This window comes from Bombyx mori, chromosome 26 (genome assembly GCF_030269925.1).
Source record: "Bombyx mori chromosome 26, ASM3026992v2".
In the NCBI taxonomy this organism is placed as follows: domain Eukaryota; kingdom Metazoa; phylum Arthropoda; class Insecta; order Lepidoptera; family Bombycidae; genus Bombyx; species Bombyx mori.
The window spans coordinates 10,958,831-10,976,883 of NC_085132.1; the positions used below are offsets into that span (position 1 = coordinate 10,958,831).

At 37.3% G+C, this 18,053-nt stretch overlaps 1 protein-coding gene across 1 annotated transcript; it reads left to right on the plus strand.

The window, feature by feature from the left end:
• Positions 1–6,159: 6,159 nt before the first annotated feature.
• LOC110385178 (uncharacterized) lies at positions 6,160–16,420 on the plus strand. Its single transcript, XM_038020665.2, has 3 exons — positions 6,160–6,466; positions 10,960–11,072; positions 16,085–16,420. The coding sequence occupies exons 1-3, from the start codon at positions 6,181–6,183 to the stop codon at positions 16,268–16,270; spliced, it is 585 nt and encodes a 194-aa protein (XP_037876593.1). The 5' UTR covers positions 6,160–6,180; the 3' UTR covers positions 16,271–16,420.
• Positions 16,421–18,053: the final 1,633 nt, after the last annotated feature.

The window sequence follows — 18,053 nt, forward strand, 5'->3', positions numbered from 1 at the left end:
GGTCCAACAAAGAAGGCTCGTGCCCCTCGATATCTGGGACACGGGTGGGCTGTGTCACCAGCTGGGAGAAGCCGTAGGCCAAGGCGAAATCGTAGGCAGTCCGACCCGGGAGGTCAGTGGTTCTGGACCCCAACCACTCTTGGTGGTGAGCGTTAAAGTCTCCAAGAACCACCACCTCCGCAGATGGGTACTGCTCAAGCACGCGGTTAGTCCCCTCTTGCACATGCTCAAACAGAGCTGAACCTGCATCACTGCTGTGGGACCTGTACAGGCACGCGTAGATTCGGATACAGCCCCCGTGATCCACGGGGGCTGTATCCGCTCCTAGCGGTGCTCCTAGCGGAGCGTCGACCACCACACTGATCCGATTACTGAATAAGCAATATGAATAGCTACCGTCATAAACTAGTCTCTGTAAGAACTTGTGATTAATTCAAGTCGGAAGCTTGCGAATACCAACTGTTTGTATTAAACGCTATTAGTGCAAAATTTTTCATCCTGTAATAATGATTTCAATATGTAAAATAGACCTCCTAAGATACAATATTGTTGATAAAATGAGTCTACCCTATTTTATTCTTAAAAGAAAAAAGCATTTTATATCAATTAACTAATTAAATAGTATTACTATCACACTGAATACAATACTATACTCAACGATGTATACTCGAGTGAATATTTTTTTAACTAACTCAAATCATAAAATTTAAAATAAATAAAAGACGTTGAAAGACATTACTATAAATTTTTTTTGATGAACGGAATTTTAAAGAAACATTGTCATATCTATCTGTATCGCTTAGTATTTTCATCGGTTTTTGCGAGTCGTTTAAGTACTTTAATGAAAGTGATTTTCCGGTTCAATATCAACTGTTCTTTAAAGTATTCAAAACGTGGATATTAATAAAAACATAATTTAAAAAAAACGCGAGGTAAATTCGTGAAATTAATTTTAATTATTTAATCATTACTATTTCTATTTAATAATGGTTTTTGAAATGTGCCTATTATCATTATTATAAAAATGAATTTGAAATATTATTTCAAACATTAAGACGGACTTCTATTTCAGCCACGCGATGAACTTCTGGTCAATATATAGCATTATATCCATAAACAATGAAATTCAAACATCAGGCCGAATTCGTCTGAAGCTAATATGAGTTGCCTACGATTTCCAATTTAACGGCCGGCCCTTCGTTGTTTATAACTTTCGTTTCTCTCGATGCCCTTAGGGACGCAGTAGCTTAAACTTACAGTGTGTTTGAATTAACAAGCCATTGGAAAAATAAAGGCTCATTTTCATCTATACTAATATTATAAAGAGGAAAGATTTGTTTGTTTGTTTGTATTGAACAGGCTCCGAAACTACTGAACCGATTTGAAAAATTCTTTCACAGTTTGGAAGCTACACTATTCCCGAGTGATATAGGCTATTTTTTTATTAAAATGCCAATAATGTAATCCAAAGTGTAAAAAAAATACCTAAAATATTCTTTACATCGTGTGCCCTGCGAAAACTATTGATGATAGAATAAAATAATGTACTGCGACTTTGTAGAACACATTATTATTTACAAAAAGCGTCGCGACAGCATATGTCTAAATATTATAGTTAGGCCGCAATAAGTGTTCTTTTATTTAAAAAATATAAAACAACGTCAAATATCGTTGAAATTTTTGTTAAAAACCCGACCGGAGCCGGAGCGGGCTGCTTGTTGGTCGATAATTCAGTCGTTATACAGCATGCGGTTCTTCCCCGAACGCAGCCTAACAACTAATGAAATTCATCGGTGGTGTAAAGCAAGCAAGGCGCGAGAAATCAGTTGATTTATTTATTAAGTTACACCAACAAAGTTATCATCAATACAAAACATTGAACAATTGACAAAAGGTCATGGCAGATGTCACCTCAATTATAGGTGCAATCGACAGTGCATTAACAACAAAAATAAAAAAAAAATTATAGAACTAAGATTTGATTACATTTCATTCATTGCTTGCTTAAGATTAATTTATATTTAATTGGGAAATGATCCGCGACAGATTTTTCTTGTAAGCTGTGAGACAATTAGAAAAAACATCTATTTCACTTAAAAAGTTTACGAATGTTATTCTGACGTTGCGCGGGAGTATAATGGCTGTTCTTTTACCAATTTTTACTGGTGGTAGGACCTCTTGTGAGTCCGCACGGGTAGGTACCACCGCCCTGCCTATTTCTGCCGTGAAGCAGTAATGCGTTTCGGTTTGAAGGGTGGGCAGCCGTTGTAACTATACTGAGACCTTAGAACTTATGTCTCAAGGTGGGTGGCGCGTTTGCGTTGTAGATGTCTATGGGCTCCAGTAACCACTTAACACCAGGTGGGCTGTGAGCTTGTCCACCCAACTAAGAAATAAAAAATAAAAAAAAATACAAATGCTGAAACTAGTAGTAACGTATCGAGACTATTCATGTTTATGTAATATAGCAGGTGATTTGAATAAAAACCGAAATACATAGCAGGTACCTACCTCTGCTCAATGCCACTCTTTCAAAACAATAGCGCGGTGACGAATATCCAACAATCGGCAAGCGGGCCCCATCGATTAGTGACTAGGGACTACTTTTGAAAGCCTGGTGGCCTAAAGGATAAGATGTCTTTTATTTTTCTAATGAAATATGTAATCAACAAATGTTCACGATTGACTTCGACGGTGATGGAATAACATCGTTTAGTGAAAATCAAACCTCCAAAATTATAATTTGCGTTTTTACTGGTGGTAGGACTTCTTGTGAGCTCGCACTCTTCGTCGAAGTCGACAAGTTCGAAGAAGAACTTGGAAGAAACTTCTAACAGCCATCTCCTAATATATGTAAACTGCAATTCCAACAGCCAAGAAATAAATACACAGTTTGCAGTAGTTCATTTTATTCTTTTTTTTTTATTGCCCTTGTAGGCAGACGAGCATACGGCCCCCTAATGGTGAGTGGTTACCGTCGCCCATGAACTTCAGCAATGCCAGGGGCAAAGCCAAGCCGCTGCCTACCGCTTAATACTCTCGACAAGCCTCGTTTGAAGAAGGACATGTCATAGCGCTCGGAAAACAACGTGGAGGGGAGCTCATTCCATAGCCGGATGGTACGTGGCAATTCTGTGTTGCTTCATTGGTAACTCCACTTGTACAATAGGTATGTTCTCAACCTTTGCACTAGACGCCTTCAGCTCTAGGAGCAGGCTTAGGGACCTTGGTAACCGTACTCGTCGAACTCGACAAAGAGTTCGCCGTGCAACCTAACCCATGAATCAGCTCGCTGAGTTTCTCGCCGGATCTTCTCAGCGGGTCGCGATTCCGATCCGGTAGTAGATTCATTCGCGAAGCAGCTACTCTTGAGTTGTTAGGTCTCCTTCGGAGGCGCTCGGGCAGCTGTTAGCAAATCCCACCCCTCCTGGCTGAGCCTTTGCTCGCCCACCTCTCCTGGTGAAACTGGAAAGGCCTCCGGGCCACCAGTAATCCTTCAATCATAAAAAAAAAAAAAAAAGGTATGTTCTCACTATAGAATGCACCGCTTTTCTCCCTTGTTTTTTCCGACTACCGCCTTTTTAAAAATGCCTCATCCCCCATCCCTCGTGTTGCCATATGACAATACGAAAATTGTCTTAATTTTAACATGATAAATTTTATATTATAGTTGTTACAAAAAACCTTACGTAGTATCAAATCTGTCGATAAGGATTGTTAGAAATAGCCGACACGAGGTTCTCATAAGTAAACACTTACTAACATTTGCTCACGATTTACTTCCACTTTAAATTGTCGGTAGGCAGCGGCTTGGCTGGTAGGCAGCGGCTTGGCTCTGCCCCTGGCATTGCTGAAGTCCATGGGCGACGGTAACCACTCACCATCAGGTGGGCCGAATGCTCGTCTGCCTACAAGGGCAATACAAAAAATAATAATAACAATACAGCGGTATAAGAAAATCAAAAAAGTTTTTTTCTCTCTCAAAGCGTGCAACGGACGAAAATGAGGAAAGAAAAAAAAATGGTTCGTGCCTATTTTCTAGTATGCGAGCTATCAAAAACGCTTGTATGACACCGTTAGGCCAAGCACGCCATAATTATAAACTCAATAGAGAGTTTTCTACTATAATCTACAATACACCTTGCTATATAATACACACCAAACTTTCTCCCGAAATGAATTACATCACTTAAATAAATTTGGACTGTGTTACAAAAATGCAAAAAGTAAAAAAAAATATGGTTACGTTTAGCGAACAGAATACGCCTGGTTGGAAATGATTAGTTGTTGTTACTTCACTGACGTAGAACTGTTATGAAATACTGGAAGTGACACGATATTTTTTAAAGTTTTCACGAGTCTAATACAAGTTATTTTTACGGCCCCAATGCAAGTACGAGCAAGCACCACCACCTCCCACCGTAGTTTTTTTATAGCATTTAATGGTCAGCTCATGTTAAGCTCATGAACCTCTGGGTGCTACCAGCACCAGTTGATATGACTTAAATAATGTCGTGTATCTTGCCTCCGAACAGTGGGGTAGTCAACAGTTATAGCAATACAGTTTTCATATCTAAATGTGGCATTGTTGCGATAAGGTTATTGAGCGTGGAACGTATTTTTAGTATGAGATATTTATTGATCCTTTATGTTACAAATTAACGACTTAATATAAGAAAACTATAAAATTGACGGCTGGTTTTGGAAGGGGGTTTAATGTCATGGCGGACGTCGCACGCTGATATTTTTACGTTCAGAAACAGAATAACTAATTTCACGTGCCGAACTTGATAATTTAATCATTAATTTAGTATAGTCATTTGAAACGTAAACTTTATATTTAAATGAAACATAAAAAATTTAATGTTATTTTTTGTCTCTTCCATTGAATCTCGATGAAGTAAAAACAAATTTTAATGTCGTCGACTGTTTTGTTTTATTGACTGACGAACTCAATGTCGTTCGCTCTACAGGTCTGTTCTTAGTTTAAAGATTTTTTTAAATTATTATTTTGATTAATAACAGCCGTGTGTACCTATATAGGTACGATACAGCCAAATTTATATCCTAAAACTATCCTCTTTTAACGATGTATTTGAGAACAACTAGAAAATCATCAATATCAATCAAAACGTTTTTTTTTTCAAGTAAGTATTGGAATGGGCTTTTAAGTCGTCAAGACATTACTACCGACTCAAAATGCAGTTTGCGCGTTGAAAAGAATCACCACGAAAATTCAGACTAGCACTTACTTAATTAAATCAATCAATGTATATCACGTATAAAAACAATAACAGCAGATTTTTAAATCGGTACGTATAATGAAGATAACTTGTAATAGACAAAAGCGGTCTGCATTACAGAGCGGTGAAAAAAAACTGTTCATACCATTGCTTAGTGAAGCACAAAACAAATTTATAAATAGATGGCTGACGTCCATTTCCAAGCTACGACTTTATTGTTGCTATACTAAGAATTAGTGCCCTACCTGCTAAACATCATAGGATAAGACCATTATAAGTTTTCAAGTAATAACTTCACTTTGGTCTTATAGTTAAAAATCCTGACTACTATATTAGGCATAGGACATTTAAGTTAAGATCGATGAACCATTAATCTATACTAATATTATAAAGCTGAAGAGTTTGTTTGTTTGAACGCTCTAATCTCAGGAATAACTGGTTCGATTTGAAAAAATAGCTCATTTATTGAGAAAGGCTATATAACATCACGGTAAGGCCAATACAAGTGGAACATTAATAAAGAATGTTTCAAAATAGGGGTTTAAATAGCTCCTTAACATTCTATAATTCAAAAATATTTTCACTTTCTACGTAAATGAAGTGGGGGTAAAATTTAGCGTTATGCCAAAGTAACTATTCCACACGGACGAAGTCGCGGGCAAAAGCTAGTACTAAATATGACAGGAGTTTTAATTAGACACTATCAAAAATTACCGAAAACAACAGATTTTCCGGCACCAAACAGCGGATAAGTTTATCTATTTGAATCTCAACAATTTCACCGTGAAGCAGACTATGACAAGAGAATCGCTCAGCCGCTTTTTGTGTGTCGCCGGGACTGCGCTCTAGTGTTTTTTCTTCATTTTTTTGAAAGCTAATACTATAAAAGTAATGCAGAACAAAGTTCTTGTTTATTTCTCGGGCAACAGTCGACGAAATGTATCGATTTTTGGTGCCGTTTGTTTTTTTAACGAGTGCCTTGGGGTCCTTCCTCGATAAGGACATCGATTTGGCCGACGGAGTCAAACTAGTTAGTATACCGGTACCGAAAACGCTGGAAAACGGACGATCGTTCGACAATTCGGTTTTGTATCGAATGGCGAAGTTCTTGCAGGGACACGAATTACATATAAAGCTCCCGAAGTTGATAGAGAAGGATCGTGTGGCCCAGATTTTCGCGCAGAGTTTGAAAGTCGTCGATGAAACTTACAAGGAAAATGGGGGTAAGCGCTGGATTCGGTGTTAGTTTTGCTAAACGACAATTTCAACGAGTTTGGCAGTTGATTTTGTTAGTAAGTTTGCCTATAATGATGAGATGAATGATTTTGTTTTCAAGGATTTTTTTCTATTGCCCTAGTTCGAGTTACACAAGCTACATAAGCTCAAATCTGTCTAGTGTGAAGTTGTTACTGGTCCCCAACAAAGAACAAATGCCATCCACCTTGATGCTTGAGGTTGAAATTTAAATTATATCATATAACTGTCTCCAGGATCGACCCGGGAATTATGACTGTTTCGCAGCTGGAATATATTAGATAAAATAGTAGTCGCTGCTATTCGAACTTAAAGCAGGCTAAGCATGATTTATATCAAGCCGTTATCAGATCGGAAATATAGGGATTTCGTATCAAATATTTTAGAAAATCAACTTCCATGAATGCATATTAATATTATTATGTTCTTTTTCGTTTAATTTTGACTGCCTAAAGGTCGCGATTTGTAATGTTAAATAATAAAATAGATTTTCATCCATAATGAACTTTAAAATACTTTTGTTTTGTTAACATTTATCTATTAATCTATTTATCTAGCTGAATATAACGGATCTTTTGGACAACTTCAAGACAAAGTCATGTAAATTGAAATTTTACGCCCGTATCAATGACCGTTGACAATACAATATTTATTATTTTGTCCTGATATCCTAACCAAGACCACCAAGATAAAAAAAATATTTCTCGGTCGGCTTGGTATTTAATTTTATCTTTCAGTTTCCAAATATTTTTTTACATTCCGGAAATATTTGTGTTCGTGTGTTCTAAATGATAAAACGTTTTTATATATCACTTTAATTATATAGTCAGACCTCTGAAGGATGCGTCCTTAAATTTTATGTAAAATTTTAGTTATTTTATTTATAAAATCCGAGCAAACGTAAGCTAACGTGTGACCTCATAAGTAGGAATATTAACAAAGAACTAAGTGAAACAAGGAATATGTCATTGTTAGCTGGGCTTTGTAGACATATTATGTTTTTTTTATTTTATTGCTTAGATGGGTTGACGAGCTCACAGCCCACCTGATGTTAAGTGGTTACTGGAGCCCATAGACATCCACAACTTAAATACGCCACCCACCTTGAGATATAAGTTCTAAGGTCTCAAGTTTAGTTACAACGGCTGCCTCACCCTTCAAACCGAAACGCATTACTGCTTCACGGCAGAAATAGGCAGGGTGGTGGTACCCACCCGCGCGGAATCACAAGAGGTCCTACCACCAGTAATTACGCAAATTATTTTTTACCCACAAGGAAATTTCACAAAAAAAGCCACTTTCATTAATTTATTTCATATTCATTATTTGTGCATTATCAATCGTCTATTGATTTAGTAATCTCACAAAAGTAACAATTTCTGCTGTGAAGCAGTAATGCGTTTCGGTTTGAAGGGTGGGGCAGCCGTTGTACCTATACTTGAGACCTTAGAACTTATATCTCAAGTTGGTTGGCGCATTTACGTCGTAGATGTCTTTGGGCTCCAGTAACCAACAGCAGGTGGGCTGTGAGGTCGTCCACCCACTAAGCAATAAAAAAAAATTAATACACACTGTATAGCAAAATAAGCATTAAAATATTACATTAAAATATAACAATAATATTATGATCGATCGTAATAAATATAAGTGAACACCAAAAATCGATATCCGTAGGGAGGATTCATTAGAAAAAAAAGCACTTAGTGTCCTAAAAAGGAAATCTATTTTATTTTCGCTCTCCCGACTGACGTGCGATGACTTGAAGTTAAATTTTCGTTATATAATATACAGGGTGTTACGAGAGAGCTTCCTGTTCAGACAGGGACATTAAAAGGATAATAACATGCAGGAAATGATAAAGAACGAAACGGTTTTAACACACCCTGTATTTTAGAGTTCGTCCCGGGTCTACGTCGAAAACACGTTCGCGCGAAACGCTGTAAGTCGTAAAATGAATAATTTAGACGCGAGATTAAACCGTAAAACTGTTTCGATATTATAAAAACATATATAGTCTTCTCGCATTAAAACAGTATAATCTCAAAACTTATTAATTTTACAGGAGAGTGTTTTAAAGGGATTAACATGTAATATTTTTGATATTAATCATCTTTGCAAAATTTATTTTTTATTTTTTACTGTTTCTTTTTTTTGTTGCCCGTGTAGGCAGACGAGCATACGGCCCACCTGATGGTGAGTGGTTACCGTCGCCCATGGACTTCAGCAATGCCAGGGACAGAGCCAAGCCGCTGCCTACCGCAAAAGTTACTAATTACATTATCTGTCTTTTAAAGTAAGATAAAATTATGTTTTAATTTTGTGAATAGTAGTCGAAACAGAGGTAAACTTAAAAAAAAAAAGAAAAAAAAAAACTATTCTACGCTCTTTTGACAGTATTTATGAGAAAAATACTGGTGATACCAAAATATGTTTCCGCATATTAACTCAATTTCGAATATTTTAGGAAATTGTACACTTTTAATGCGAAAAGACGATATATGTCGGATTACGACTCTGTCATCATGAATGTAATGTATAGGAATGTAACCGAGGTATAGCAACATAGGAATTTATCGAAACCCAGTAATTTAAATCAATATTTATAAAAATGAATTGCTGTTCGTTATTCTCGCTAAAACTCAAGAACGGTTGGACCGATTTGGCTAATTTTGGTCTTAAATTATTTGTGGAGGTCCAGAGAATCGGAATTAAATTAAAAATAACAATTTTGTTTTTCCTTTGATGCGTCCCCCGTCGGACTCCTATTGTTTGTTTTAAGTTTATTTTATACAAAAGCTTAGGTCTTTTATTTATCGATTGAGGTACTACGAAATCTGCCGGGTCAGCTAGTGAACTATAAAAATTGAGACTGAACTAATTAAATGTCAATCGTGAATAATAACGGTCACATAGGGCAGTAGTATCTGTCACGGACAAAGTTCCGTGCACCCACTGCAATAGGGACAGTACTAATCGTCAAAGACAACGCTCCACATCCAATACTGTGCTGTACTGACTGTCGAAAGACAGTGGTTCGTACACCAAGACGCATCCGCTCAAATGCGTGGAAACCCCTTTGCCCGGGCTAATTTTCCCTGCCTATCGAGACAGGAGTGGTGCACTGCGGGTTGGTATGTAGCAGGCTTGAATTGTAACGGGTGGGACTGTGTCTCTTCTTTATTCTCTTTCCTTTTCTCTCTTCATCTTTATCTCTTATTCATTCTTCCTTCTTCACTTCTTTCTTCATTGATGGGGAAGAGGACTGTAGCGGACATGAAACCCCATCCCAAAAAGGGGGTGGGGGGGACTAAATGCCTCTGATGGAAAAAAGGGGGCTGCACCTACGGGGTGCAGTCGCGGTCCCCACACGGGGGACCCGCCAAAGTGGGCGAGAGGCGTGTGGGACAAGAGGCTGGCGAAGCCCAGCTCCGAGAGGGTTGCTCGTAGGTCCTCTCCGGCCTCACAGCTGGTGAGGAGCTTTATCTCCGAACGATCGTCGGGATACCAGTAGCTGCGGGGCTATGTTGTGGAGATGCTCACGGGAGCCGTTTTCGGCTCGCTCGTACATATTACGAGCGAGCCGAGTCACAAGCTCCCTGAGCGGCTCCACACCCAGGTCCCGGGCGATAACGTCATTTCTGACGTATCGCCTGACCCCGACTCTAGAACGCGTGCAGAGCACTCCGCGCAACGACTTATAAAGAACTAATTCCCCACCCGACGTTGCCGCAATCGTGCTGTCATCTCTCGGGAATCGTGCCGCATTTCGTTTAGCTATCAAACTAATGACCGTCTCCGACATATTCTAAAACCCGAATCCGCATCCGCATCGATAATAAAACAGAGAGATAGTTACAAGAACGTTATGGTTTTGTTTTAAATTTTCTACGCAAATATTTGGGTCAATGTGCGTCATTATGTCGGTCGAGAGCCGCATGGATATGAACGGAACATCGCGATGAACATAATTTATTGGGGGTATATTGGCTTATGTATTTGCACAAATGTTTGCGCAAATGGAGCATACAAAACACAATTGGGTTAACTTAGATAGAAATATTGAATAAATAAAAATTCTACTGAACTACAGATTAAAACTTAAAACACTTAATGAACAATTTAAAATTCTCAATTTATTTCTTCCGCTTCGCTTCAGGTGATCCGTCGCTGTTTCGCTTCGAGCAGATCCGATTACTCACTGCCTTTGTGTCATCTCTGCAACGCTTTTAATGTCGATAGGACATCCCTAGAATTATCGAGAGCATTCCTGACAGGTCGACTAGTTTCGATATGTGTTTTCGCTATTTTATAATAGATGGCGCTGTACCTATCGAGCGTTCTCGATTTTACTAGTTCTTTCGTTACTGCTATTACGACGATAGATGTCGTTACTCTTACCGGCTTAACAATACCAATGATATTTATTATAAAAAAAGTATCAATATATTTAATTCTTTTTCAGTGACCGGAAGGGGAAAAGGCGATGGCAGTGGTGGAGTGGCTCTGCTGGGGATGATGTTCGCTAAAGCCCTCGGAGCCTTGGGTATTGGTGGTCTTGGACTTCTAACTATGAAGGTAAGGTATCAAATTCAAATTCAAATTCAAAATCATTTATTTCAACTTGGATGTCATCAAAAACACACTTGTTGAATGTCAAAATGTAAAAGAAAATGTTAACTCTACCACCGGTTCCAAAAAAAGCCACAGTCCTGAGAAGAACCGGCGAAACAAACTCAGCGGGTTTTTTTTTTTGTATTTTCTCAACTATTTTCTTTTTTTTTTAAACAAGAAAACATATTTACAGTATACAAAAAAACAAGTCAAAAAAATACAATTCAAATAAATAATAATAATAATGAAAAATGAAAAGGCCAGGAGCGAACGCCTCATTCCCACGTAGTGCCATCTAGTAAAAAATCCTTAACTTTATAATATGCCTTGTTGCACAAACGTTCCTTGACAGTTTTCTTAAATCTATGAACAGGTAGTAGTTGAACGTTTTGTGGGAAGTAAGACATATAACTATACTGAGATCTTAAAACTTATATCGCAAGGTGGGTGGCGCATTTACGTTGTAGATGTCCATGGGCTCCAGTAACCACTTAACGCCTGGTGGGCTGTGAGCTCGTCCACACAACTAAGCAATAAAAAAAAACAAAAATTGCTTCGCGTGCCTTTTCCAAGGCGTAGTCTCCTGTGAGAAATTGGGGGAGGTGAGGGACCTCGGCCCTTCTCTTTTCCCCTCCTCCCTCTCAGGAGGCGCCAGAGTCTGACATAACCCGGCCCGTTACCCCCCTCGACCGGGCATCCGTCAATGTATACCCCAGCGTTAAAAAAAAAAGAAAAAAGAATGGTGGTACCATGCTGATTGGCGGTTGCAGTACACTGGTTCAATACTAAGGGAGCGTTGCATTCCATTCTTAGGTGAATCATTCACCTTTCCTGTGGGGGGAAGAAATACGATGGTTCGGAACCGATTCCAAATGTCCACCACCTAACTGCTCCTGCAACAACTAACTGCTCACGAAGCCACGAGATAGCCGATAAATAAACGATACGTAATGTTAAATGGTAAAAGTTTTATAATTGAGCCGTGCCGGATAGCCGCGCGCCGTGACGCGGTGAAAATGACTTCGCCACGAGAAATCTTAATAGTTTTGCTCTTTTCATCTCGTCGCGGCTGTCTTCAATTACAGATCGCCATTGCCATTGGCTATCGCTTTACTTACTGAGTTTCTCACCGGATCTTCTCAGTGGGTCGCGATTCCGATCCGGTAGGCAGCGGCTTGGCTCTGCCCCTGGAATTGCTGAAGTCCATGGGCGACGGTAACCACTCACCATCAGGCGAGCTGTAGGCTCGTCTGCCTATAAAGGACAATTAAATTAAATAAAAGATTTAGCGAAGCACTGCTCTTAGGGTTAGTGTTAGCAATTCTCTCAGGTTGAGCCCGTGAGCTCACCTACCCGTGCTGTCGTAGCTGGAATAGCTCCATAGGCTATCAACGATTAGGTAGGGGAAAAATCACTTTAACACGTTTTTTTTTATAATACCGTGACTTGTTTATATCTAGTATTGTATTATGTCACTCATCTTAACACCCGAGTTTCAATTGCTCAATTATTGTATGCTGTAGCTGACCCGTAGCGACCCATGGCGCCTCACAACAGACCATTAAACATTTACCCAATCACGTGTCAAATACTCGTAAATGTCCAACGATATGTTTGCTAATTTTAGATTAATCGCAAACCTATGATACAACATCAATCTCAATAACAATTTTAATCATATTAACGACACACTTATTGACGGAATAGAATATAAAATTTGACGATATTTTTTGCTTTATCAGAAGATTGCTGTTGATCTAATTAATTGAAAATACGCAATCTTCACAGACACACACATATTAAGAAATGAATATGGAATTTGAATTGTACTGAAACTTTTCTCTAATTTAAATAATATAATAATAATAATTATTATTATTAATATTACATTATATTTTTGTATAGAATGCAGGTACAAATATGGTCTTAGTATAAAATATATTCAATCCCACTACATTCTGCCTGTTGGCATACATATTTGAAGGAGAAACTTACAGCTACTGGTAGTTTTCTTGTTAATTTTATAACATAGCATTTAATCATCGTTTAGTGATAATACACAAAACAAATATTTCTGTGCTGCCACTATTTTAAAATAATATGCTAAATTTAAGACTAGCATTTTTATTTTTTTTTGAGATTGTTTTACGGCCCTGGATGCGAGTCCTTATGAACCCATAAGACTAGCATTTATAATTGTGTTGCCAATTATAAAATGGCCCAGGCTTTCATAATTGAAGCGACAGTTTCTAGTAACCCTGCTTTTTATGCTTTTCCATGAGATCATAGGTAGTTTTCCAATTACAGCACAAGAGCGCATTATGCGGCATAATGCTCAACGTTGAATGTTCCAACTACAGACTACAGCAACGCTACGCACAATCGAGCACTCTCAAAAGTACTGCTCTCGCGTGATACTCGCAATCGATACCGACTCAGTGACAGAAAATTGACAAGTGCTTTTTCTTTAAGTTGGCATTGATCGCAATTTTGTTCATATTATCGTTAGTAATATTATTTAATGTTGAAAAAAAATGTAAGGCTTTCGTTTCGTCGTAGTTTCTTAGAAATAATCAATGTTAATTAAAACTGTGCTAACTTAGCGCACTCTGCTGATGCATTTGAAAACTAATTCACGTTCCAATTAAGCTTCAGCATAATTCGGCATTGTGCGTCACCGAGTCGCATTATGCTCTGTAATTGGAAAACTACCAATTTAAACTAGGTTATACCTAGATAAATTTAAGAATGAGATCACAAAAAGTTTATTATAAAAATTGAGATCTTAATAAGGAGAGTGTATTACAATTCATTATTTAGGAAATCGGTAACAGAGTAATAACAATTCTTTAATAACAGCGAAGACAGGAGTTGTTTAAATTTCCTTAAGGGCTGATCCTTTATACTATTCGGCAATCTGTTGAATATATCTTCGTTTTCCGCGAGACGTAGAAAGGATTAAAATTACTTTTAAGGTTTATTTAATTTAAAGGGTTTTTAAATGCGTCTTTATAATAATATTATTTCCTTCGCCTTCGTATACTTTACGTTTTAGGGTAAGTCACTTACGATATCGCGGTCCACGATAACTGTAATGAGTTCGAATCATAAAAAGTATAAAAAAAACTAAATCTGTGGTGTCGTGGGACACCGGATAGGAACAAAGTTCCTTATTATACAAATATTATAAATTTAAGTTCTATTCGAGGTATAAAGAAAATAATTATTTGGGTATGTATACATTTTTTATTATGATTTTTTTATTGATAAAAATAAATAAAAAACTACTTTACAAAGTTATCAACTTTATTTTATTCACAATGATTAATAAAATATATATAATAATAATATATAAAGAAACAGCTATTTATATAAAGCTATTTATTTAAAAAAAAATAATAATATGAATAATAATAATAATTAAGCCTAATAATGTTCTATCATAAAAATAATAATAACCGTCATCACGTAGACTTTACATTAGACACTGTACATATATAGCCATCATACTAAGACTATACATAAATAATAAAATACGTGTGGCACTCGGGGACTGCCGCAGTAAAGCTATTGCAAAGCATTTTTTATCAACTTATGCAATTACAATCAGACAATAATAATTTAATATTAAAACAATAATAAAAATAAGACAACGATATATTTATAAACATTAACAAAACCAAAACATTAACTGTCCCCTTCACACTCATAAGCCAGACCGCGTGAGAGAGAGATGGGCAGACTTTTCATGATGCTCATGCAGTGCGACGTCACGCCGCGCGCTTATTCACAAACACTACACAAGCGCAACGTGTGAATGTGTTGAACTCGAGCTGCGTAGTAGGTGTAGTGGGGGTGTCAGGTTATTTTCGTTACGGAATTTCTTGATTCAGTCGCCGCGCTCAAAGCCTGCGATAAAAGCTATGCAATAGCTTAAAAATCTTACGTTACGGACCTTTTTCCCGTCGTCCAAAATGAAAAAGTTTAATGAAAGTAAATATGCGACATTAAATCGTAAAACTACTTTTAATATTTTCTCTGATAATCACTTCAGCTCTTCCTTCTATTTTTACAGAAATGAAAAACATTTATGTCGCTAGAATTCGCGACAGGTAACAAATTAATCGTGTCCCTGACAAGGGTTAATTATCGTGCGGACAGGCAAACACTTTTGTCTTGTTGGAGATATATTAGGGTTCCATCTAACTCAGACCATCTCTAATGATAAAAATAAAACAGAAAGTCGTCGTGGCCTAAAGAATAAGACGTTCGGTGCATTCGTATCGAGCGATGCACCGGTGTTCGAATCCCGCAGGCAAGGTACCAATTTTTCTAATGAAATACGTACTTAACAAATGTTAAAAGTCAATCCCTTCCACAGTAAAGGAATAACATTGTGTAGTAACAATCAAACCCGCAAAATTATAATTTGCGTAATTACCGGTGGTAGGACCTCTTGTGAGTCCGCACGGTTAGGTACCACCATCTTGCTTGTTTCTGCCGTGAAGCAGTAATGGGTTGAGAAGACGTTATGCGGTAATAACTGAGACCTAAGAACTCATATATCAAGGTAGGTGGTGGCATTCACGTTGCAGATGTCTACAGGCTCCGGTAACCATTTAACACCAGGTGGGCCGTGAGCTCGTCCCCACAACTAAGCAATAACTAAAAAAGTGACTAATATATATTTTTATCACAAGTTATAGTTCTTCTAGATCGTAGCAGAAATATAATCAATAAAAAATCATTTTGTTACTATCATTGAAAAAATGCAAGCTTTTGTGTTAAATCCTCGAAAGTTATAAGAAAATTCTTAATAATTTTCATGTACGATTACAAACCTAAAAATGGCAGGCAGCGGCTTGGCTCTGCCCCTGGTATTGCTGAAGTCCATGAGTGACGGTAACCACTCACCATCAGGTGGGCAGTATGCTCGTCTGCCTATACGGCAATAAAAAAAATGTAAATTGTTTCAGGCACTAGCAGCGTCCGCCTTAGCTCTGATGCTATCAGCAATCGTGGGGGTCAAGAAACTGACGTCCCACGATGACCACGATGACCACCAAGTGATTTACGCTGGCCATCATGGCCACCACAGGAGGAGACGAGAGGCAACCCCCCTGCCGTACCGAGGCTGGGACTTCAAGAAGAAAACCGAATGAAAAACAATTTGTAAATAAAACTAAAATTATTTATTTTAATTTAAATCTAGAAATTAATTTATTGTAAATTATTTTCTACTTATTTAATTTATATTAAATTATTGTTTTTTTTGGTCTATAATATTTTGTAAAATAAAAACATACAACCTACCTTATTATCCTTTCTTGGTCGACAAAAATGCCGAATAGTTAAAAAAAAGACCCTATTATTTCACACTTCAAAAACTTCTAAAGAAGACTCTCGAATATATTTTGAAGTCTCATAATTTAACAAGAGAACATTTTGAGTTCATTTGTCGATTCGAATTGAAACACGAACGTAATTGAGGTAAACTTGGTACACAGAGTAAATACAACAGCATTGAAACTGTGGTCTTTGGACTATAAAAAGGAAGGTGATCAATCTCAACTTCCAGAGAGTTAACTGGTGGTAGGACCTCTTGTGAGACCGCACGGGTAGGTACCACCACCTATTTCTGCCGAGAAGCAGTAATGCGATTCGGCTTGAAGGGTGGGCAGCCGTTGTGACTATACTGAGACCTTAGAACTTATATCTCAAGGTGGGTGGCGCATTTACGCTGTAGATGTCTATGGGCTCCAGTAACTACTTAACGCCAGGTGGGCTGTGAGCTCGTTCAACCAACTAAGCAATAAAAAAAATAAACAAATCCACTAGCTAAAAGCTTTGAAGACGGAACTTAAAGGAAGATATAAATATTCTGTAGAATGTTTATTAAGCACTCAGTGTACTACATCCAGTAATACCTCCTGCGATATCAGTAATCGCAACACCCATAGGAGATAAGAACACAGACGACTAAATACCAAATAAGTTTAACAACCCACACCTGGAACCAAATATCAATCCTATGGTACTTAAGGTAACTGGCCACTTGACTGACAGGCGATTGATAATTGAGATATAATGTTAGTAAACATAAATAAACATAACGTAAATGTATTATTACGTAGGACGTAATTTCTAGGGTCGGCAGACTAAAGCACATAAGTCAAAAATTTCAATTTATTTTTTATTACATCATCGGTTTACATTTTGCTCAACACACAATCTGACTAAAGCACATAAATCAAAGTCAAGTATTTCATGGCGTATTCAAGCGGCGTTCTGTATCAACCTTATCAAATCCTAATATAATCAAACGAACTAAAAAACATAACTGGACTTATGTTCTAAGGAACACCATAAGTACAAAGTTATTAACGTAAGAAGTTTGACTTATGTTATAAAGAACATCAAAATGTAACATTTCTTTAGAGAAAGTGGTTACTTAAAAATATTTATAACGTAAACAATACTTCGGTAAGTGGTTTTAATTTACTAATGTTGTCGATTGTGCACAGTAGTAGCTTAAGTATTTTAATTATTTAAGATGAATATTCAAAGAGGCAAGAAATTAGTTGAAATGACGTTATCCACTCATCTGGAAAGCAATGAAGGTATATTTTCACATACCTTCTAAATTATGATTTGCAAATTACGTAATTATATCAATATTATATCATTATAAATAGATAATTGTCTTGTCCTTTTTTAGAAAATGTAAGTCAACAGTCGATTTTGAACACAGAGAACCTAGTAGTAGACGATCCTATACCGTCAACATCATCAGGTCAAGTCAGTAGTTTAACATACTATTCTGTATTTGACTTCTCTAGTGATGATTTTGTACGAGATCCATGTTATGAATTACCGAGACTTCCAATCACATCAAGTTCAAGTACTTGTGATGAAATTTCAATGAATCCTAATGTGTCTCCAAAA